The sequence below is a fragment of the Paramisgurnus dabryanus genome, chromosome 16 (assembly GCF_030506205.2).
Source record: "Paramisgurnus dabryanus chromosome 16, PD_genome_1.1, whole genome shotgun sequence".
In the NCBI taxonomy this organism is placed as follows: Eukaryota; Metazoa; Chordata; class Actinopteri; order Cypriniformes; family Cobitidae; genus Paramisgurnus; species Paramisgurnus dabryanus.
The window spans coordinates 36,892,401-36,916,560 of record NC_133352.1 but is presented as its reverse complement, the minus strand read 5'-3'; the positions used below and the strand labels follow the sequence as shown (position 1 = coordinate 36,916,560).

Genomic DNA, 24,160 nt, shown 5'->3' with positions numbered 1-24,160 from the left:
AGTGAAGAAACAGCTGTGCTTGTGCAAGGTGCTTGACGTTTGTTTTGTTCAGCAGTGATCCTATAATTACCAAACTATACATTAGAGAATATGAAGTATTACAGACTGCAACCAGGTCTGCTCAGCTAACTAAACAGCACTACCTTGAAATGCAATTATGCTAGACATACAGAAAGAGTAATCTATTGATCACGATTTCATAAAAGTAACGTTAACGGATTTCTTTAGTTACTTTTGGATCAGCTCAACACTACAAACAGAGACGAGAGAAAAGTCATTTCAAAGCTACCGAGCCAACAGCATGGCGGTGGCAAGAAGCTCAGCATGTTTTAGGGAGTGAAAAAAGTGGCTATGATTACCATTCAGCTAACAATATTACCGTAGTAAAGAGATGTGTGCTGCATGGCGGTGACGAGGCGGTGGGTGATTTATTGTTGCCTGTGCATTTGAGACAGCGAGGAAGCATGGCGCTGCAGTTTAATGCTGTTTCAGGGTCACGGTCAACTCTGCACTCCACTTCTGCATTAAATATGTTCAGGTTATTCTGTCACATTCTGTCTCTTTTGTCCTCCGTAAGAGTTGTTAACGCTAAAAGGTGTTAGAAGTCACAAAGTAAAGAGCGTAGACAAAGATCATTCCAGGAGTGCTGCTAACCATGGCATTATGGACTCTAAATGAAGTACAGACTGGCACAGAAAGCTTGGGTCTGATGAGTGGCATTCTGATAATGAACTGAATCAGAAGTAGATTGAATGTTTTTTCTGTCTTTTTTCACATTTATGTTTTTATTTGTACTGTCGTGTATAATATAAGATGTGTATACACGCGTTAACGCAAAATCATTTTAACGCAACAAATTTTATTAACGGCCGATTAATGCAATGCACAATTTCTGGCCGACCCTTGGTCTAGCCCAGAGTTCCCCAAATCTTAAACCTGGAGGGCCGGAGCACTGCAGAGTTTAGCTCCAACCCTGATCAAACCCACCTGAGCAAGCTAATCAAGGTCTTCATGATCACTAGAAAATCACAGGTGGGTAAGTTTGATTAGTGTTGGAGCTAAACTCTGCAGTGCTCCGGCCCTCCAGGGTAAGCTTTGGGGAACCTTTGGTCTAACCCATAGTTGATAAATTGAGACGCACCCTTAGACAGTAAATGTGACCCGTGCTGTCTAAATGATTCAGAGGTTTTCATAAAAATAAGAACATTAAGCTCTCGTCTAGCGATTGTTGAAAATCTGAAAATGATCTTTATTTGTACGATTTCTAAGAGGTATACCGTCCTAAATGCTTAACTAATACACAAAGGATAGTTGTCCATCAGGTGCGGACTGGGACAATTATTCATGCCGGGAATTTGACTCCATCTCAAGCCACCTTTGCTGCTGCGGTCACCATGTTTATGTAATCCAACGGATCTGATATAAAAGATAGACTACCAGATGAATTACAAACTCAGCCACTGTGTTCATCTGACTAGGAACAAATTTATACAATATTGATAAAATATTACAGGTAAAATATTGAAAAGGGGACTGACAAACAAATGATCTATCGTAATAATGAGTTGTCAAGATGCAGTCTATGTCTATACTGTAGGTGAACCCTCAAAAACTTACTTGGAATATACAAAGTATAGGATACCACAGACAAATTGAAGTGAAAAAATATGCAAGCACAGAAGCATTTGACATATATTTCCACTAGGTTTGATGCATTTTTCCCCATCATGTCCCAGCTGTCAAATCACAAGATGTATTACACATCTAGTTGTTTGTTGGTTTCGATACGCTGCATTACTATAGATCAAAACGTCATGTGAACGGCCCAAAGGCAATGGATGTCTGTTGTTGTCCCTCACGTAATGTTCATTAGCTTAAGTCCAGACACAAAGTCATTTACGATTCGCTCTTAACAGCAGGTAAACTGCACTTGCCAGTGTTTAAGATTAAGATGCCATTTGTGAGTGACTCCTTTTACCAAATGGTTGTTATTTTGCATCCCTTGACACAAATGCTGCATTACAAATAGAAACAAAGCCAATGTTTGTTTAATTGAAAGCCAGCCTGTGTTGAATAATTTTATCAGCAAATAAGATGCCAGTTGTCGAGAGTTGAATTAACTTTGAAGAAAGCAGTATTATCTATTATTCATTTCTACTCTTTGGCACACTTGATCGCCCGGTGGGTTTGTTTAAAAGCAGATTAATCTTTAATAAGTGACCCGTGCACTGCTGGGGTTCAGGTTACTCAAAATAATCTTTACAAAAGCGTGCAAGTAGTGTCTGGATTTTAAAGATAACATCATACCGAACGCTGTAAATCTTGCTGGATTACTGTTGAACTGACGAGAAGAATCATTTTGCCTTAGAAGCATCCACACAAATCCTCGCTATAATCCACTTATCCAACAATATAATGACAAAAAACTGACAAACAGACAAGACAACATCATCAGAGAACACACAGAGAGACAAACCAGCAGACAGGCAGACAGACGGACAGAAGTGCAGTCTGCAGAAATTGCTGCAAATGTCTTGAAGTCACATCTTGATCACATCTGATGCCAGAAGCAGCGGTCTATTGCCCAGCAGGCTGAAAGTCATTGGGAAGAGGTTTTGGATCATAAGCAGCACTCCAAGGGCAGGGCACCTCAGGAGCTCAGACCCATGCCAACAAACAGGCCAAAGCAGCACTTTCTGAAGGACTTCATGATGTTACACCTTCTCTGTTTAGGCCAATTATTACAAAGTAAACATTGTTGTTAGATACAAAACATGCAATCATTTACTTCAAGCTATGAATTACAAAACATGAATCATTCGAGACTTTAAATGTTGCATAGTTGCTTGCTATTATTAAAAGGCTGTATTTATAAAAAGCAAATGACCATCATTTACTTGCTGCATTGTTTTGCCATGCACTTACTCTAACGCACAAGCAAAAACTGTTACCATAAGCCAAACATGGGATTTGTCTTCATCTTAAGATAGCGGTCAAAACTTAGACATAGACAGTATCCAAGCGTTAGGGATCAGAACGGCATATGTGAAACCTAACTAGGGTAGTAAATATCTAGCCAAAAATTTTCAAAACTGTTCTCTTAGTCACCGACAGATACAATAACGCGTGTGCTACCACAGTTAGGCTAACATTATGTCCAAGTTTGACTTCATCCCATGCATGCAAACTTAAGATGATAATAATGTCTTTTGCCGATACATAGGAGAGTAGTGAACTTCAGTGTAAGTTTCTTATTCCCTTCAGAGGGCCCTTAAGTAATAGTGACAGTTATTATGGCTGGCTGTTATGTTTCATTACTATCAGTTAAGCTGCCAAAAACGCTTAAAGGAGACAGCCCCCCCCCCTCTCTCTCTCTCATATACTGGGGTTAGGTGTCTGCTATGCTCCATCAGTCTTTTCTAACAACTCACAACTTCAGTGCATCTTTGTGTTTTTGTAAAGCTCTCTAGTAAACTAACAGCTCCCAAAGAGAATATCACACTGGGTACTTTGTTTGGCCAAGTGCTTCTACAATATCAACAGAGTAAATAGTGATTACTAGTCTTCATTTAAAGCATGTATTTAACATGTTTAAAGAAACATAATATCAATAGCTTGGGCTAGTGGGAATAAATAGAATCTATCACATAAAGTAAAACTGATGTGAATATTACAAGGACAGGAATGGCTCCAGTAAATCTGTGTGGCAACATTCAAAAGTCATATGGTTTCCCATCACACATATACTTAATAAACTGTTTGCTGTGTGACCGCCATGGACTGTTTTTATTTCACTTCACTCGCTCTGGACAAACGTAGGCATAATTTACCCTGAATAAAGAAACTCAAAAAAAAAAAAAGAGGTTAAGGTAATAATGACAGAATTTCCATTTTTGGGTGAACTATCCGTTTAACAGTGAAAAGACACATAATCCATCATAGTTAAGAGGGAGATGGTAATAATAAGGTCTATGACCAAGGTCAAAGTTAATTTGCTGCACAATAAACATAAATCATTACAGCCAATCATATATAAACCTAAATAAAATACATCATTCAAGTGTAATAAAGTTATGGAAAAGCCTGAGAAAAAAGGCACATTTTAAGAGATGTGCCGAGATAGTTTGAGAAGATCAGACACTCATCAGAAGATCTGATAGTAAGAGAAGGAACATGTTACAGGGCCTTAAACAAAGCCAGCCAGCCAGACAGACAGAGCGAGAGAGAAAGACAAACAGACAGACAGAGATACAGACATAGAGACACAGAGACAGATGGAGTAAAATGAAATTCTTCAAGTTCATCTTACACTACTTGATTAGTATGGTTTCCCATCACCAAGCCCACAATGCTACTAAGTAAAGTCATGCCCGAAAAAAAAAAAGGATAAATCAGATGAGAGCTCGTTCAATTAGCCGTGCCTGGAAAACAGTAAAATCAACACCTTCACATTACTGAGATCAGTCTTATGCACATTACTCAGTGCCTCTACAAGCTGTGACTTTTTAACAAATGCACAGTCAGTGTCAGACTTTGGAATAGTGAAGAAATATTTCACATGGACAAATGATCCAAAAGATTGCACCTGACTGAATGCATGGTACAATGGTATCCTTACTTTTGATCTTTAAGTGCTGAGATCATTTTGTGATGGTTTTGATTTTCCTAATGAGATTTAAATGTTTGTTTTAAAATTCTAATGAGACGGTCATCATTATCTCTTCATCTTCTTTAAAGGCCCTTTCTTCTTCCAATGTCTGCTTTCTACCACTAAACTTCTCAATGCCAGAGACTTTTTAATGATGTGATGGCATGATAATGTGTTTGTCTTTTATTCGATGCCTTTTGCATAAGAAAAAAACCCAGATCGGATCTATTTGATATCTCAATGGCAATGATAGATGATAAGCAAACTGAAACTTTGGCGTCGTGCACCTCTGACATTTCTTCTAAGAAGAAGATACAGAACTTTATCAAATATGAAATTGAAATAAAATTTAAAGTTAAAATAAAAAATAAAAGTTCTTTTGTAACAAGCATTATGTATAATGGAACGAAAAAACCTCTCATGGTCCTCATCAGCCTGGTGTGGATTACTATGATAATATGATAATAAAATGAACTAGAGCTCTAAAGAGTTTGGATTCCTGATGGTATAGAGCAGTAGACTGGATGAAGATCAACTATGAGCGTGTCATAAACACATACAAGTGAATGGGGGAGCTGAGGTTTTCCCTCCGTTTGCGCAGACATTTCTGTGGCCTGATCGCCCTTAACCAGGCCTTCCTCAGGGCCAAAGCTCATTGTTTTTTGGCCTGCCGAATATCTTGGGCCAGAACGCACCAGTCAGGGATAGAGGAGTGTAAAAATGATCTGAATCTCTGTCAAGATGTGCGTTTCTATGTGCAGATTTGAAACAGAAGATACCTGATATTTTCTTCATTTGGACTGAAAGAAATTTCTGTAGAAATGAAAAAGCGTTTAAATACATCAAATACATCAAATACATGGCACATAACTACTATACTGTCAAAAAGCACCGTCTTTCGAATGAGACGTTAAACCGAGGTCCTGACTCTCTGTGGTCATTAAAAATCCCAGGATGTCATTCGAAAAAGAGTAGAGGTGTTCCCCGGCATCCTGGCCAAACTTGCCCGTTGGCCTACTAATCATCCCTCATATTAATTGTCTATATGACTCGGTCTCCTCTCCACTAATAAGCTGGTGTGTGGTGGGCGTTCTGGCGCAATATGGCTGCCGTCGCATCATCCAGGTGGATGCTGCACATTGGTGGTGGTTGAGGAGATTCCCCCTTTCATATGTAAAGCGCTTTGAGGTCTGCAGAAAAGCGCTATATAAATGTAACAAATTATTATTATTATTATTATGATAGATGGTTACTTGTTTGCTACATAACATTTACATATGAAACATTTAAAATAATACCAGTACCAGTCCTAACAATGTTTTCTGGTATTTTGTAGTTCATTTAACTCTTGAATGTAGCAAATTGTATACTTGGGTACACTGTATGTGTATTTACAGACCATTTATACAAGTTATAGAAAACAACACAGATGTGCTGCCTTATTACAGAGAAAAGTGAACGTAAAACTTTCAGTTTGTCAAATAGCTAGTTCTTGTACTGTATGTGAGAGATGACACAGCAACATATGGAAGAGCAGGAGATGAGATGAATGAAACCAAGATGATGATGATGAGAGAAGCTGGCCGTTGAGCTACAGATGCTGAAGTCAGAGGAGATGTCTTAAAATACAAAGTCTTTTGGCTCTACCATCCACCCGGGCGCAATGCAGCGAAATGTGCGACGCTAGTGTCTTTTGCTAGTTTCAACTCGGCGCAATTATCATTTTCACGTTTAGCGCCACGTTGCATAAATAGCAAATGCATTTGCGTCCGATTTTGGTCTTAAGTCAATGGCGCAATATTCTTTTTGTTATTTAATGAACGCGTTAGTAATAAACGGGACGACAACGTGCTTATAACACACATAGATGAGCAGCAGCTCATAAATGTTTTAAAATGAGAAAAATCAAAGCATTAAAATGTAACATATTATTGAGGAAGGCTATCTGTGCCGCTACACGTGGGTTACTGCCCAGTTTAATGTTTTTGATATTATATAGCCATGTCTAAATAAAGGCTTTTTATAATATATTTTTTTTAACTATGAAGAGTGCCTTGGATTCCTTTTTTCACGTAAAATATTATTATTGAGTAATTAAATGTTTTGCTTTAAACAAATGCAAAATATTGCATCTATTTTTAAATGTTTTTTTTTTTAATGCTCCCCCACGGATTTATTGTATATGATGACTCTGTACCTGTGGATAATATGAGAACCGCTTTGAAGTAATGCTTTTTAAAGCACTCACAGCGCTGTCCGAGTGCTAAAATGTTTCGGATCTCCACCTGTTTGTAAATTCTTTCGCCTGTTTAGACCGTGCGCTTCAGACAATGCACTTAGATCATTAAAATAGGGCCCTTTGTGTTTATAATGCACTAATATAAACTTAATATGTAAATAATGTGACATGTTTTGGTCAAGTATGGATCACATACTTGAAATGTGACCTCTGAACCCATAGCAGTGGGAAGCGATTCCTTCAGCACCCAGGGGACCAATTAGGGTTAAGGTGCTTTGCTCAAAGGCACCTCAGTCACAACCTGCCCTCCGTGAGACTTAAACTTCCAACTCTCAGGTTACAATAGCCTGGTCCAAGCAGACTCTCGTACATTCATTTCATTTGTACAGAGAGTCTGGCCACGCTCCATTGCAAAGCATTACTTCCGTTAAGGAAGGTCCTCTGTTGAAGTTTAAAACTATTGGATCTGCCCAGAGTCACTCAGGATCTGCCATAACCAATCGCTAACATTTGGTCGTGACGTATGTCATGCGCCGAAACCGGACGGAAACAACAAGTCCGAATAATCAGACCAACAGAACTTAGCAAACCTGGTTCTTGCTGCGGCTTTAACTTGTGTATATTCAGCAGTTTTGCAACAACGGACCGAATAGCTTTTCTCACGTCTTTCTTCGCTGCCATTACTGAACTACAACTCAAACTGACGCACGACCTCAACGTCATCGTTCTTAGCCACCCCCCTCTGTTTGCTGATTGGACCTGCACATTTTTGCAGGAGAAAACGAAACTCTACACAGCAGTCCCAGACGTAGTACTGAGGCGAACTGAAAATTAAGCGGAAGCACGCACGTAGGAGGACGGAGCCAGGCTAGGGTTACAAGCCCAACTCTCTAACCACTAGGCTACCACTGCCCCGAAAATAAAGTTATTTGCACTGGCCCCGTGTCTCGGCTCGCTTTGGCTCAGTATGCTTTTCCATTGGAGATTATTGTCGTGTTTAGTTTGTGTTTGTCACTGCTAAAACTGAGATTGGGAACATGATTTTCCTGTAAGGTTTCTGTACTTTTACTCAGTGGTTAAATTGGGCCGGAGCTCACCGGAGCGCAGCTCCGCCTCCTCAGGTCCACAACACACCCTGCCGGAGCTCAGCTCCGTCTCCTTCAGCAACAGGGTTAAATTGGGCCGGGCCAAATATTTGTAATGACATTCGGGTCGCGGTCGGTCGGGTTGTTTGAAATAAAGATGCCATTTAAACCTTTGTAATTTTGGACGGGACAGGGGGACCTCTGAGAAGCATGATTTTCTCAGAGGTCCCCCTGTCCCGTCCAAAATGTCCCCCTGTCCCGTCCACTGTGATTTTAATCCCGTCCGAATCGGTCATGTCTGTGTTTTTCTTTGCAACCTCTGTAAAAATTCCAGAGCAAATTACTTACTGTTTTTTGCCAAACTTAGAGGTCTTTTGATAACTGTAATCCCGCCCGGATGCAAATATCTGTGTCTGCTCGCAATATCTTTTGAAAAAGCAGTTCTTTTGGTGTTTTGGCCAACGCAATCTGCCGTATAGGTCTTGAGTCCCATTCATTCAGATATGGATGTTTTTTTCCATTTGGCGGAATAAAATAATTAAATCAAGACGAGCTGAATATCATCCACTGTTAAGACTAAACACTGTAATGTTATAAGGTATAAACTCAACCTTATTTTGTTTCAATCTGGAATGGTAATGTTAATTAATAAAGATAATAAATTGTTACTAATCATTATTTCTCAACTTATTTGGGTTTTTTATAAGCAGCCAGTTATATAACACACGTAGGCTACTTTATATGATTTGTATAAGTTATTTTGATTTGTTAAAATTTAATTAATAAATTACATGTTCTGTAGGCTAATAATTTTACATTTAAAGCAAAATATCAAACATTAGGCTGCAAACACGCATATCCAGAGCACGTGATCTTCTGCAACGCCAAAACGCATGAAACAGACGCTCCTATCTCAGGAAAAGCATGAGAATTGTTATCCCGTCCGAATCGGCCAAAATCACAGACGTCTTTTTTGCGGTCCAAGTTGCGGGCGGGTGCCGGTTGTTTATACATTGACCCGCGCATCACTGGTACGCAGCCCCGCGTCTCACTCAGATCCTCAAGAATGCGCATTCTCACAGGATGACATTAGACATTGTAGAGATGAGAGATAGAGAGGTAAGAGTGGTGCACACGTCGAGAAAACTTAATAGAAGTCTAGAAACAAATGATTAAAGTATGTATAGCCATATCACTCATCTCATTACAATATGTTAAAAGATAACACTGAACTTATTGTATAGTTTAATAAAATAATGTATTTTGATTATACAAATCAATTAGTACAACCTAACTATAGTGATTGTTTTACTAACTGCTGACCAGCTTATCTCTATGGCTAATTTCTAAGACATATTGATGCTGATTCAGTATGTCTTTTATCTTGTTAATTTAATCTTTTGGGTTATCTTATGCTTAATTAGTCAAGGAGGTTGAGTCTTATACCTTCTTTCAAAGTTTGATCAATTGTGCATAATAATATGTGCAACAAATGCATATAGGGTGTCAGACTCATAGATTAGCATAATTTAAAGTTCAGGTTTTAAAGTTTGGAGCAACCTCTGGCACAGCTTTAAAGCTGAAACTTGTAAGTGAATTGTAAAGTATTTATCTTTGTTTGAATAACTACTCAACCTTAGCTTACACATTAATACTGGAAAAGAGCCCCTTTAGTGTAAAACACATTTAAGTAATTTTACGGCGTGATTTTGATTGATGACTATTTACCGTAAATAAGGGCTCCCCCTCCCTACAAAAGCCAATTTAACCACTGCTTTTACTCAAGTATGGTTCTCAGGTCCTCTTAACACCTGAAGAGTATCAATGTAGAGGATTATTCGTGTGCATTAAAAAACATTCCAACTTTAACAACCACCTCTGCCTAATAAGAGTTTAGGCATTTTTTTAAGATCACAAATGGCAGTGCATGGATGAAGAACGCTTGCATATGAACGCATCCAGTAAGTTACAGGACTTGCACGTTATACTGTAATATAAGTGAGTAAGTGGGTGTACACGAAGAGCTCACATGTTCTAAATTTGTCTAAATGTATGCGTGGCACGCCTGACCTCCTGTGAATCAATACAACTAACAGTATAGGCTCCTACAGAGGCCAGAAACACATTTCAAACCATTTACTGTAGATCAAACGCTTCTCTTTTGCCATAAAGAACATCCCTCATCCTCATAACTAACATATTTCATCATCCTATCCAGTGAACCATCTGGAGTTAAGTGGAACAACGTTATATCATCAACTCAAAGCATCATACGAATGCCTGCTCCTACTCCATAATCACAAGTACTGTATGGTTTATAACTCTGGAGATGTGAATGTTGTCACTTCCGCTCTGTTTGCGTGTGCACCGTGTAAAAAAGTCTAAGCTTAACCGGTTTGGCAAATGTCATAGAGGAGCACAAAGATGTCACTTTGAAAAGTGCGATCCAGACCGTCTGCCCCAGAATGATCTCTCCTCGAATGCCTCCAGGGAGCGCTGTGAATGTTAATCACACACATTTATGAATTCTAACGGGCCAGGTGTCATTTGGGCATTCAATTACCCCTGAGCATCTCTAATTAATGCCATATGAACGTCCATTAAAATAGCCATGTTCCAGGAAAGATAATGAAAAATGTGACATATGTACGGCATAATAAAACACAGAGTAAAAAGAGGGAATAAAGACATGTCAAGCTTGTGATTGTGTACACTCAAAGCAGATCTGGTGAAAAATATCAGCCACATTGCAATACACAAAGTTATGCACCTAATTCTGACATGAATAATTTGAGTGTCATACCCCCCCCCCCAAAAAAAAAATAAGCCAAGATCTTAAATCTCACACATTTTGTTTGGTTAGACTCAATTATTTCCTATTCAAGCATTTTAAAGTAACAAACAGGATTCTGTAAATATCTATAAAAGGTTGAAGGTGTGTGTGTGTGTGTGTGTGTGTGTGAGGTGTGTGTGTGTGTGTGTGTGTGTGTGTGTGTGTGTGCGTGCGTGCGTGCGTGCGTGCGTGTGCGTGTGCGTGCGCGTGCGCGTGCGCGTGTGTGTGTGTGTGTGTGTGTGTGTGTGTGTGTGTGTGTGTGTGTATTCTCATGGACACTGTGGTTGCTGGAATCACCAGTTTCAGAATGTTGATCCCAGATGCTCAGGCAGACACATACTCTGCTATTACCCACAATTCCCCCCTCTCAGTAATAACAGTGGTGTGGCACTGAGAATGAAAACTCAATAACAGACCTGCACAGAGCAATGCTGATGTTAGTCACTCTCACAGAAAACAATCTTATCCTAAGAGTCTGACTCCAGAGTTAAGCCCGGTGCACACTGTGGGATTTCAGCCACGATTTAGCTGTCTGGGACAAATTTTTAAATCCTAAATGAAAACCTAGGCTAAAATCTGCCATCTTTGATGGCTAGTTTGACATGTTCACAGACAGCCGATTAATGACCGTTGCAATCAAAATCATCATCCGACAAAATTCTGACAGTGTTCATGAATTTTGAGACACAGTCCTGCTGTGTGACATCTCCCTATGACAACCGGCAGATCAAGAACCAATAGAAGCACAGAACCCCATGACGCGATTAGTGCAGCGACAATAACAAATCAACGCAGACAAATGTCAAAAAGAGAACTGTACAGCAGGAGGAGAAACTTGTGAAGTTATGAAAACATAAAGAGTGTTTGTACAACGTGTCATCGCAACTATACCATGATAGGATAAAAATGAAGCCGCCTGCTGAGAAATCACGCTGGAAATACAAATGCCATGTATTCGTCTTCTCCGTTTTTTCTTCTTTCTTTGCTCGAGACAAGTCATGATTAAAATGAACGGTAGATGTTGTATCGGTTTGCTAGCCTTCGTTTTTGCGTTTGTTCACCCAGCTGTCGCCGATCGATGACGGAAAACTATGATTGCCTGCGTCCAATTTTTACAGTCTGACATTGATGGAAACTGAGATCATACAGTGTGACATGGATTTAACTACGATCTTGATCGCACAGTGTGGCAAGCTCCCAGTCACTTTAGCTACAAGAGACAGAGCCACAGGCTACCATTCATTTTCAATGGGAGTGGACGTTTGCCAGCGACAAGCAGGCTATTTTATGCAATTGCTGAGCGATGCGACAAAGCGACTGCCAATCGGAGTGAGGGAGCAGCGTGACGTAGGTCTGTGGCCAAGTCGGAGAAAATAATTCAAGATGGCGGAAAAGGCGTATTTCTGTATATATTTGATAAGTTTGCCATTTTATCTCATATAATTTGTTACTTTTATCGAGAAATAAATACTTTTAAATCCAAAAACACAGTTTTTGTAACTTAACAATACCTCTAAAGTGACTTTTGATACCACTTTTAGATACTAGCCAAGGAACGCCCATCAAGCGAGTGCATGTCGCTCGGTGTCGCTCACTTTTGTAACTAATGTGACTGTAGGGTAAAAGACTATTAAAAATCCCACAGTGTATACCGGGCTTCAAAAGAGATACTCCTGCCAAATATCAAAATGACCCCATGATGTGCTCAACCTCAAGCATAAGATACATTTGTCCATCATCATGCTAAAACTCTCTCATGAATCACGTGAGTCCAAGAAGCTAGTTATTACGGTTTATAAAGTTTGAGAAACTGATTTTTTTTTTTCAACAAAATGGCATTGATTACCCACAAAAGACTTTTATTTAACGATTGGACACGTGTGGATTACATCTGTGTAGAATGTATGAACTTATTTAGGCTTTAAAGTCAGAAATTGTTACCTGATCCCTCTTTTCTAATATTATAAGATTGGAAGAGCAAGAACATTTACTAAAATAAGTCCAAATGTGTTTGTCTAAAAGCTGATGGACATGGGGTCATTTGGCTGGAGTATCCCTTTAAATACCTTACCTGAGAACACACACATACCTTAGAGAAAGAAAGAGAGGCTGCGTCCAAAAACTGAGTACTGTACAGTATGTACTGAATAAGATGAAGTACTTACTGACTGTTATAACAGTAGGTACTGTATAGTATGAATCCTAGTAGTATGAATGGTAGTATGATTCGGACATACTAAATCCGCCAAGTTGATACATCACATGACATACGTCATCATCACGTCATGTCATACCAGCGCGAAAAATGAGCACATCACTGCTTTCACCTTTCTTCTTCTTCCTGTTTTTGGAATACTACGTATTCGGACATACTACTCGCCTCACCTACTATATAGTATTTTATGTAGTTTTGGATGCAGCAAGAGAGATTGAGAGAGAAAAAAAGAGAAACAATAAAGAAAGAGAGAGAGAGAGAGAGAGAGAGAGAGAGAGAGGGAAAGAGAGAGAGAGAGAGAGAGAGAGAGAGAGAGAGAGAGAGAGAGAGAGAGAGAGAGAGAGGAAAATGAAAGGGTTTAAGTAGAGAGAGTGTTAATATAAGCAGCTGGTTTCTCTAGGATTCAGTTCTGTTGGGTCGATCTCTGGGAATACTGGGTGTGTTATTATTTTGCAATATTATGACTTTTAGAACAGATGTTCTGGAGTCAAGATCCCATTAAAAAGACCACTAAAACGTGCTTTGGTGTTTCCCTGTAATCTGTCCAGTTCAAACAAAATCCACTAAACTACTTCCAGCGCTGTTGAAGGAGAAATACAGAGCTGACATTACTGAACGCTGTACAACTTCCTATGAATAACAGCTGAGCTCCTGTGGAGAAACAAAGCAAACCTATCTGATGGTCCTTTACTGGAAGAGTTCACCCGAAAACTACACTTCTGTCATTATCAAGTCAATGATGTATGTCTCAAGGTTGTTGATAAAAAAACAACAGCTCAAGGTATAAAAGACAACATTGACTTCATTGACTAATCGTTGGTGTACATTTTTGAATGTTAATGAGATTTCAAAACATTTGAGTGTAATAAATAAAACATTCACTCCTCGCAAAGACCAGTCCTTACAAATACAGCAGAAAATCATGTACTGTGATTGCCTTTACTGTCATCGCATGAAAATGAGTTACCAAGATATGTAAAGAAAACAAAAGCTTATGTAGATGTGAAGTATTAGGTTGAGTAAATGGTTAGTATCAAGTTAAATATCTGCCGTTCCTATAGAGAAAGCATTAAAGTACTGTTTTGTACAGTATGAAGCACTAGTTTGGGTGTGGCAACCACTTCTTAAAAGTCCAACCCAAACATTTTTGTTTGACATGGACGCTGTTCAAAGGACACTTATGTGTTCTCACAATTCATTTTCCTGTCCAATGAAAAACAGCATCGCTGCACGGATATTTCCAGAGCGTTACAGGTCCCTACAGACGGACAGACCATGAGCGTGGTTTGTCAAGGGAGACGGAGACAGAACCAAGAACGTCTACTGCTGGATAAAATTTAACTTACATTTAACAGAGGCGAAGGAAAACTGATGTTAAAAACAACATTTTGCACACCTGTGATGCAGCTGGTTTAGGATTTCTGGATGGGAATCATCGTTTACTTGATTCTTTCATGTAACATAGTTACAGTGAAGTTACACTAAAGTTACAGTGACCATAAAGCAGACAGTTACTACAATAGAGTTACTTCTGGTGCTAGATCGCAAGGCCCTTTTATATAAAAAAACAGCTGTGATTATAGAAATTTGCAACCACAAAATGGTTTTTGAATTCATGAGAAAGTGTGTCTGTCCAAAAAAAAAAACCAAACACAAGCAGCATCATTCCTCTCCTTGTGAATCTGTTTCTCACAGGCTTCCAGTTCTGCAGGATCTGTGCCATCTGTGCACGTGTGAGAGTTTACAACCATTAATTCAGTGAGATACACTACATTTACTCTCTAGTGTGTGTGTGTGTCTACAGATAGACAAATAGACAGACAGACAGACAGACAGACAAAGATAGTAGAGAAATACTGTACACACCTTCTGTGTGACAGATTTGAAATGTTTTGAGTCATTATTTTACTCTGTAATGAAAACAGAAATATGAAAATTGTGTTTACATAATAAGAGCACATGAATCGCAATTCAGGAATCTCATCTCTCTGAATATGACACGTTCTCATTTTCTCTCCATGTGGGTGGTGCACATCATCTCAAAAGGGATTTGCCAATATGGACAGAATAACAATGTGACAATTAAGTTTTGTTGTCAAAACACTGATTTGTTGGACGCTCCGCTTGCAAACTATTTTTCCAGACAAAATAACAAAACAGGCAGAAAATCAAACACAGTGTTCAATTAAAAGGTCTTGACAGCCGTAAACCAAATTAAGCATCAAACGATGACCCAGATACAGTTCAATGAATATAAGCATTCAAAAGAAAACTACAGACAAACTGCATTGGAATGAAGAACATCCTGAGGGTCAGACTGATGTTGAAGCAGGTGATGCATTGTGGGATACGCCTCATGGGTGTCCATCTGTTAAAGCGTGTGTCAGTCCAGTTCTATCTGCTACAAAAATCAGAGATGCTCTCTTATAACGCAAAAGAAATCATGTGTTCAATCTTAAAGACAGAATATAAAAAGTGGAACAAGATTTATTATTAATGCTGAAACGGACCGCAGTTCATCTGTGATCCGTACGGATCACGACCCACGGTTCGGCTTGCATGTGATTCGTGGATAAATATGCAAATTTAACCATTTGTAAGTGTTTCAAAGGTTTGCAAATGTTAACATTCAAGTGACTTTAAACAGTTTAACTACAAAAAGGCGCTAAAGTGAGCAATTTACTTTAGGCACAAACGCACGTGCGGTTGAATGCATCCGGTCCAGCTCGAGTCCAACGTGATCATCCTTCAAAGATCAGAACTCTTGATGTGTAAACTTCAGAGAGTTGCCCTACTCTCTCTCATACTGTAGTGTATTAAAATACATTTGGCTAATAGAGCAATAAAAAACAACGTAACATTTCAAGACTTTTAAATTTAAGGGGACTCAGTAGTGCACACACGGAGAGATATGCAGTCTGTGTATATTTGGTCTTAAAGAGACAGTAAGCGCAATTGACCTACTTAAGTCTGTGTCATTAATGTTAATCAAACAACTCAAGTCAAAGAGAAAATCACTTCTGAAGCTTTAAAAAATAATAATTACATTTAATGAATGTGTTATTTTTCATTTGATCTCTGTACCTAATGATTTTAGACCTTACTTAATGTGCAACTTTGTTCTTTTTTATAAATTTGTAATTTCTTGATTTGTTATTAGACTTTTTCCCCTTACTCTTTTTTCGCTGATCTGAAAAATGATCCGACCCGTGCCTCAAAAACCATAATGTGATTCGAACCGTGAGTTTTGTGATCCGTTGCACCTCTATTTATTATTGTCACTATATGAAGTATAGCGAAATTAGAGCAGTCCTATCAGTGCTGCTGGCACTGCCCCCTGTCCCGCTTTGTGTTGTACTGCACAGCAGTTTGAACCTTTTCCCACACGTCACATATTAGGGAAAGGTCCCGTAGTTTTATCAGTGTTGGTTTTTACTTGTCATGTTAAGAAAACATTTAAAACATCTTAAAAATGTGGCGTAGTTTTGATTTTACAAGAGCAGACTCTTTTGTATGATTTTCACATCGCTCTCGCTGTACTTTGATGGTTCTTGTGGTGACGCATGAAGCCGAACACAAGCAAATACAACTCTTTTTAATCCTGGCTTTTATCCAATGGTTGAGAGGAAAGCAGAGAACGCTGTTATTAAGAGGCTGTGACGGCCAACGATTAAACTGTGAAGCAGGTGTCTCAGCTACCTTGAAAAATTAAACAACTTTTCTAAAAAATGCTGCAGTCTTAGTCCTCAAAATCTGTCGGCTGGTGTTTTCTGGAATTATTGTTATGAGCTTAAAGGCTGTATAGCTATTATTAAAGAAATAAACCCCAAGAAGCAGTGTGTTACCAGTTCATTTTATAACAGCTAAGGGGCATTGTTAGGAACAACGCAAGCGGAGTGCCTAAAACCCCCTTAGCTGTTATAAAATACAATGTAACCCCACTGCTTCGCGGGGTTTATTGCGTTTATAAAACGGTTACTTCATATGCATAACGTTAGCAGGATTTTATAAAATAAAACACAATTAAGTTGTAATTATATTAGTACAAATATTACTCTTCCGCCAAACAAAGTAGTTCCTCAGAATCAAGTGTGACTGAAACAGAGCGCAGTTCCCAACCAACAGAGATGCAGCAAAGACACAATGAAAATATGATTTAAGAGTGTGGTGTTTATTTTATAAATCAACATTCATCTAATTTATACATTAACATTTATATTGTGCAACTGTTGAAGTGATGATCAAATATGCTTGGAAGCATGCTGAACTCTTTCCCCGTCAGCGTTTTTTTTTTTTTTTAAGTTGCCACCCAGTTTTAGTTTAATGCCTTGCAGAAAAATTATCTTCTTTCATTTGATATGATATGTTTATTTAAAGAACAGACCATCCGCTTTCAAACAAAAGCAAACAAAAAAAAAAAACGTTTCATGCTACCTTCATATGTTCTCTTATCACCTCTCAAATTTTTTAGCTAAAAGCAGAGATAATTTCATTTTTGTGAAAAACTTATGTAAGAGATCAGATTCAAACCATCAAAACTTACACGCTGTGTTTTCAGTGTTGAGTGAATGCGTCAGTGTTTAAGTTGGGTAAGATCGCCACCCAGTGGATAATAGCGGACGTATGAACTTGAGTTAGAAACTCCTCAGACAACGTTTTCTCTTTATCGACGAGATGACTCAACAATATTTATTGACATTCATCTGGATATCGCCATTAATTGTGCAATTGTAGACAAATTTAAAATATGATTAAAGACTGTGAGGTTTATTTTCATAAATCAGTACGCAGCAACAGTGGCACAGTGATACTTATGTAATGTGGTCTGAACCGTGAGGTTACCGGTGTATTTTATCACGGCTTATTACACGGCTCTCTGGAATGCTTGATTCTGATTGGTCAGTTGAGACATTTGCAGGTTCGTTCTTTTCAAATAATAACCGCTCCAAAGTAATAACGCATAGCCGGTACTACTTGTATGTTTAAAATCCCTCCATCTTGTGACAAACACTGGACAACCACAATTAAAAATGGAAAATTTTTACATTCACTTTAACATGTACGGAAAAAACAAAATATTTAAACAGTGGATAGAAGAACGAACAACGACAAGACACAGAGAACTTACTGAGACTGAACTTGACAAAATAGAGCATGACAGCTACGAAGCCAACACCAAAAAAAAACAGAATGGGCATTAAAACTTCTGAAAGACTGGCTAAAAGAGAAAAAAATGGAGACAGACAAGTATGAAGCAGAGGATCTTAATAAGGTATTACGATCATTTTATGCATCTGTGCAAAGTTTCGCGGAAGGATAAAAATGTTAATTTAAAACAAATATGCCAATAAAATGTTTCAAATTCATATTCATGTCCAGTTTTTTTTCTTATGTGGCAAGTAGCCGTGTAATAAGCGGGATAATGTACTTACTTAGAACGCGTTTCAACCAATCAGAATGAAGAACCAGAACTGCCTGTTTTATAATACACATTATGGCATAGGTTTTTTTATGTTTCAGTGTAACGTCTCACATTGTCCCACACAAATGCACTACTTGCCCCACATTTGGTTTGTCGGATGGTGGTCACCATATATGCATCCAATAACATCCAGTCTAGAATAGAATGATCTTATGCTGCGTTCCAGGCAGGTTTTTGAGCCCGTGAATCACGACTTCAAAACCACGACTTACGACTTTAAACTGGGAGTAAGCGTTCCAGGCAGCCTGTAACCCGTGTTTTTCCAACCTTCTACCCGTGAAAGTGCACTGGAACGGCAGTCAAACCCGTGACTTCACACCCGTGAACTCGTACTAGGTCGATGTACTCCCAGTTCAGATTCGTAAGTCGTGGTTTTGAAGTCGTGATTTACGGGTTACAGGTTGCCTGGACATAATGAAAATATATAATAAAGCAGCGCCAAACCTATATGTAACAAACAATTAACCCATTCAAAAATAAAGTTCCTAGTACAAAATAATAATAATCATTTACACTACAGGAAATTCCAAAGCTGGAAAGGGAAAATGTATTTCCACTTATATTATAATTTTTTTCTAAACCCCAGGTTAATGGAATCCTGGGTTATCTGTTTCACGTACTTAACCAAGGGCTAAGAGATAACCCTGGGTATTCATAATCTTACGTTTCACACTGTGCATTCCTGAACTCTAGGTTAATGTTTTCATTTGTCAGCAGTCATGGCTGGATAAAAAGCGATGTCCAACTGACTGAATTAAATAGCGCTTGTTTCTTTAACTAACCGTTTGTATCGTGTCAGTGACGGAACAGGCCGCTATGTAAATCTCTTTTGGCTGTTTTAAGCCTCATCGTTGACTCTAATTCAGGTGTTTTCAGTACACAGATGTGATATGAGCTTCGAGCTTTTCAGTTTTGATTGGCTGTCTGTTGCTAAGCATCGAGTCACAACATTATTACCCCGCTTTGTTTCACACTGCATGTGCTTGGCACCGGGATGCAGGTTTAACCTTCAAAAGCAGTGGTTACAGTGCTTCTGAGCAGGGTTTCATAACCCTGGTTTAATTTCAGAGAAAACCTCGCTGTGAAACACTGTTTAACCTAGGGGTAAAAGTAGGGTTTAGAACAACGATAACCAAGGGTTAAGCACAGCGTGAAAAGCTCTTAAGTGTCTTACAAACACAGTCTTTCTTTTCCACTTCAATGACTTTATGTCCCATAGATTGCATATGGTATCGGTACAGTATGTGCACTTCCATTAAACTGCTGAAGAATAAACTCCGTTCATCAAAGATGTTACCTACAGTAGCATGAATTTCTGCAAGGTGAAATGCAGCAAGAACGCAACTAGCAGTATCACATTGTTTCTGTATCACATGACCGTCTGGCCATGAAAATCTCAGCTCTTTCACAGCCGAGTGCAGCACGACCACCTCCTGAGTGCCGCTTCCCACGCCATCCAGACTTCCTCAAGCACTCCATCGGTGCGCGCTACAGCTCACCAAGCAACAGGGAGACTTCTGCATCTGAAGAAAGTCTTTGTGCTCTTTTTACAATGTGTGGGGTTAGGGCCCTGGGCGACCGCCTCTATCACCCGTAGGACAGGCCGGCCCTGGCAACTGTTTGAGAAAATATCACACCCCAATGCTGTGCCCGTATGACTCAAGTACGCAAATTTAGTCTCAAGGGTCTTACGCTACGTAAAACAAATGCGCTAGATCAACATTGGGCTGTAGACTTACATAAAGAAGAGCTTCGGTTTGTGGCAGTTGTGGCCTAATATATATGGGAAAATAAAACTACCATAGCCACATTATTACCTTCTGATTGCAAGCATGCAATATTTGTCTTGAATGTCTGTCAATAGCTGAAAGAGCTGACAACTAATGTCTTTATCTAATGGAGAAAGCAGTACACAAAATGATGTTGGCAAGGACGGTCTTTCTATGCGGCAGGCGTATAAATAAAATCAATACAAACGTGAGTGATTCTTTAAGCAGGCCCGTATCCAAGGCCATTAAGCAATTAGCACCGAAAATTAGACTATGATCATTGACAGAGCCTCTTAATGCAGAGATATCATTATGATCCATGTTTTAAAAAGCTATTTGCACATCATTGTGTAATAATTGCTCACAAGTGTTTACCAGACTGTTCTTTTTAATCTCTAATGGTAGTCAAAGAGACAATAAAGCCAATAAAGTATACATGCCATCATACGACCAAGAACGGCTCACTCGGCATTCAGCTAACTTTTTTGTCACAAAGCCAATGCTTTTATTGTGTTGCTTTATAAAGAGCTTGAAAAATGCACAACCGAATTAATCATTTATTATCTTATACATAAAGCAACATACTGTATTTCCCTCACTATTACTCAGGGAGTGAGAACAGATTATTTCTTTCAATTGGTGAAAATCTGTTTCATAATCAAATATTATTCATGCATTGGCTTTCATTGGAATGTGTTACTGTAAACAGGTTGCTATGAAAAACCAAATATTAGTTTTATAATTGTTTATTTGCATGTGCAACAGTTCTTTCCCCCATATGGCTGTCACTCCTCTGAAAGGAAACCAAATGTTTTGGCTTTCTTGTTTTTGTGGCAGTGAAACTCATTTGCTGTGTGTTCAGGATGACAGATAGAATCGCTTCAATTTGTTTATCTGAAGAGACCAAAAGCCCGCAGTGACTACGTTTTAAAATAAAAGACAAGAAATGTATTCTGCTCACATACTACAATAATCATTTCAAATATTGAATTTAAAGCACACAATTTCACCCAAACTCTCTTTATTTCACACAGCAGGTTTATTGATATGTGACATTTTAAACATAGGCCTGTGATAGCTTTACCATAAAGACTTTCTAATAGCAGAAAATAGAGCGGAAACTTGTCTAAGCTTTGTGCACACCGAGAGGAATTGAAGAAAGGTTTTGAATTGATTTTTTGTCCTTTTGAATTGGTACATGACCACATGACGCTAACAACATCTCACCTAGAACAGCTGTTTGTCAAAGCTGCAAAATGTCACTCCCAACATTCAATCTACGGCTTGCTTAAATAACCAATACAATCTCAAATACTGAAGACATTTGCCTTAAGAACGCAAAAACATGCTACAATCCAGTTTTTTAACTATGTTTACTAAAAACATTTCGTTTTGTATTCGGTCACTTTAACACTTCGGAAACATCACCTTTTTAAACCATCTGGAAATAATACATTCATTCATTCAATCATTGATTCATTCATTTAGCAGATGATTTTAAAATAAAACCACTTACAAATAACACACCATTCAACATCTGTGAAATCCAGTCTCATAATCTAATGAAGAGATTACAAGATGATATTTTCACAGAATGATCTTTACATTACGTAGAGTTGATTTTATGTAGTCATACACAAGCAGGGTTTTCACAGGTGGGATCAGATTTTGTGCAAATATTGTTTTTACATCCATAAAAAAACTATATATTATTTTTTAATCGTCCTGGTTTAGGGTTAGGTGAAAAAAATGTTATGTAAATGTGGCTTTTAAATTATTTATTGATTTTATGGTCCATGTTTCTTTTTGATGATATGATTGCTCTCTTTCAGTTCATTACGTCCAATATGGGCAGACAATGATTCATAAACAGAAACTCAAAACTGCTTTATTTTCCATTGAGTTTAGTAGCACTTCAGAGTGGGAGGGATTATAGGCGTGTCATAATATTTGCCCTGTCTACTGCTGTGACATCACACATAAAGAAGGAGTGAGCATCGTTGGAATGCAGGGTTTTCCATACATTCATTTATTTGTCAGTCAGATACAAAAAAATCTAAATTAACCACAACAAATAGATGTTTGCACATTGCGTTTATCACTAATATCTGTCTCACATGACACCCGTGGTGTCAGCTAAGTTGCAAAAATGCAGTGCATACATGCTAACGTGTGCATCGCGGATGTGCCGCCACAAACTGCAAGGAAAAGATGAAAGTGCTCCAGGCAGGTGCTAAGGACATCCAGCGATGCATTATTCTTAATAATGTTTTGGTTTTTAACCTAAGTAAGTAACCTAGATCACCATTTAATAGTTTACCAGTGTCTAATGGTTTATCAATTTCTTGACAAGCAGATAAATTGTGAGCCATACATCAAGATTTATCATCTAAGATGCAAAGGTACACTAGAAGTGAATGCCGCTGAACAGGACTAACCTCTAGAGTGAAAGTCGGCAGCTAGCGAACTAACAGGAGGCTTCTTTACAGCAGCGGACCGGTACACGATGTGAGAACGTCCACCACCCTCCTCCATCACCTCATGTCCCGTTTCCAGCGGCTCAATAAAAAACTCCTCTTGCTCCGTTCTGATCACGCCGGCCTGTCAGAACAAGACAAAGACAACAAAAATTCAGTGAGGCGAACATACATTAACTTTACAATATCACCACAACAGATCATTAAAGGTGTTTGATAAACGGCTAAAGAAAGTTCTGGGCATTCAAATAATTCTCATTACATTGTAAACCCATACTCAAAATTGAACCCATCCCAGTGAGTAGTAAACACACATACAAACCCACGCATACATGCAGACACACAAACAAGCACGCACAAACACACCCGCACACTCAAACACACACACACACAAACACACACTCACACACGGAGCAATGGGCAGCTATCCCTGCATCACCCAGGAAGCAAGTGGAGTTAAGGTGATTTGCTCAAGGGCACCACAGTCTCAACCTGCCCACCGTTTATATAAACACAAACAATGAGAAAATATTGATGTCATAGTGAATTCAATAAAGAAAAGTTCACCTGGCTATAAGGAACAAGCTTCACTTTATAAGCCAAAGAAATAATCCGGCCACTGTATTCCTGTATGTGAGCGTGTGTGCATTCAATCTTGATTTTATGCAATTTTACACCACAATTTCCATTTCAGCACCTAACGTATTCCTAACTGAGATCTCTCCTCTGGGCAAACGTTAACACACAGCACTGAAATCCTCTCTTCAGCTTTTAGACTTGAAAAGGTTTAGTGTACCCTTAGGCCCAGTTTCACCTGCTCTGAGACACATTACTCTCTCTCTCTCTCTCTCTTTCTCTCTTTCTCTCTCTCTTTCTCTCTCTCTCTCTCTCTCTCTCTCTCTCTCTCTCTCTCTCTCTTTCTCTCTCTCTCTCGCTCTCACTCTCTCTCAAAGTTGTAATTTCATCTAATGCCTGATTTAGGACCAGTTCTTCCAATACCAACTGCATCTTAAACACCTAGACATTAATAACTCACTTGGCTATATTTGAGCTTTAAGAAACAGGACCCCAGAGATTAATCGATAAACAGATATCAATTTTGAACAGCATCATTTAAATTAAGAAAGTACATGTCTCTGTTACGGATGTAACACTTGTTCCCCTCAATGACCGATGAATTAGGAACTCGCTGGAGAGTGTAAATAGAAATAGCCAATGAACATTGGCATGCAGTATTTGTATATGCTGGGTGCGCCCCGTTAGGAGAGTATAAATACAGGACTCGGCTGCCTCAGCAGTGTTACAGTAACCGTGGTGAGGGGACGTGACGTCTCCATTCCCTACCTTTAGGGAACGAGGGTTACATCCGTAACCGAGACGTTCCCTTTCAGTCAGTCATTTCAATGTCACGT

General features: G+C 38.8%; 1 protein-coding gene across 4 annotated transcripts in view; it reads right to left on the bottom strand.

Moving 5' to 3' along the window:
• The window catches only part of LOC135720626 (A disintegrin and metalloproteinase with thrombospondin motifs 2), a 136,426-nt gene that overhangs the window by 61,935 nt on the left and 50,331 nt on the right, over positions 1 to 24,160 (bottom strand). For all 4 annotated transcript variants that reach the window (XM_065242831.2, XM_065242836.2, XM_065242843.2 and 1 more), the window contains exon 3: positions 22,710 to 22,872. In XM_065242831.2, coding sequence (XP_065098903.1) covers positions 22,710 to 22,872 — 163 coding nt within the window. The remainder of the gene's footprint in view (positions 1 to 22,709; positions 22,873 to 24,160) is intronic.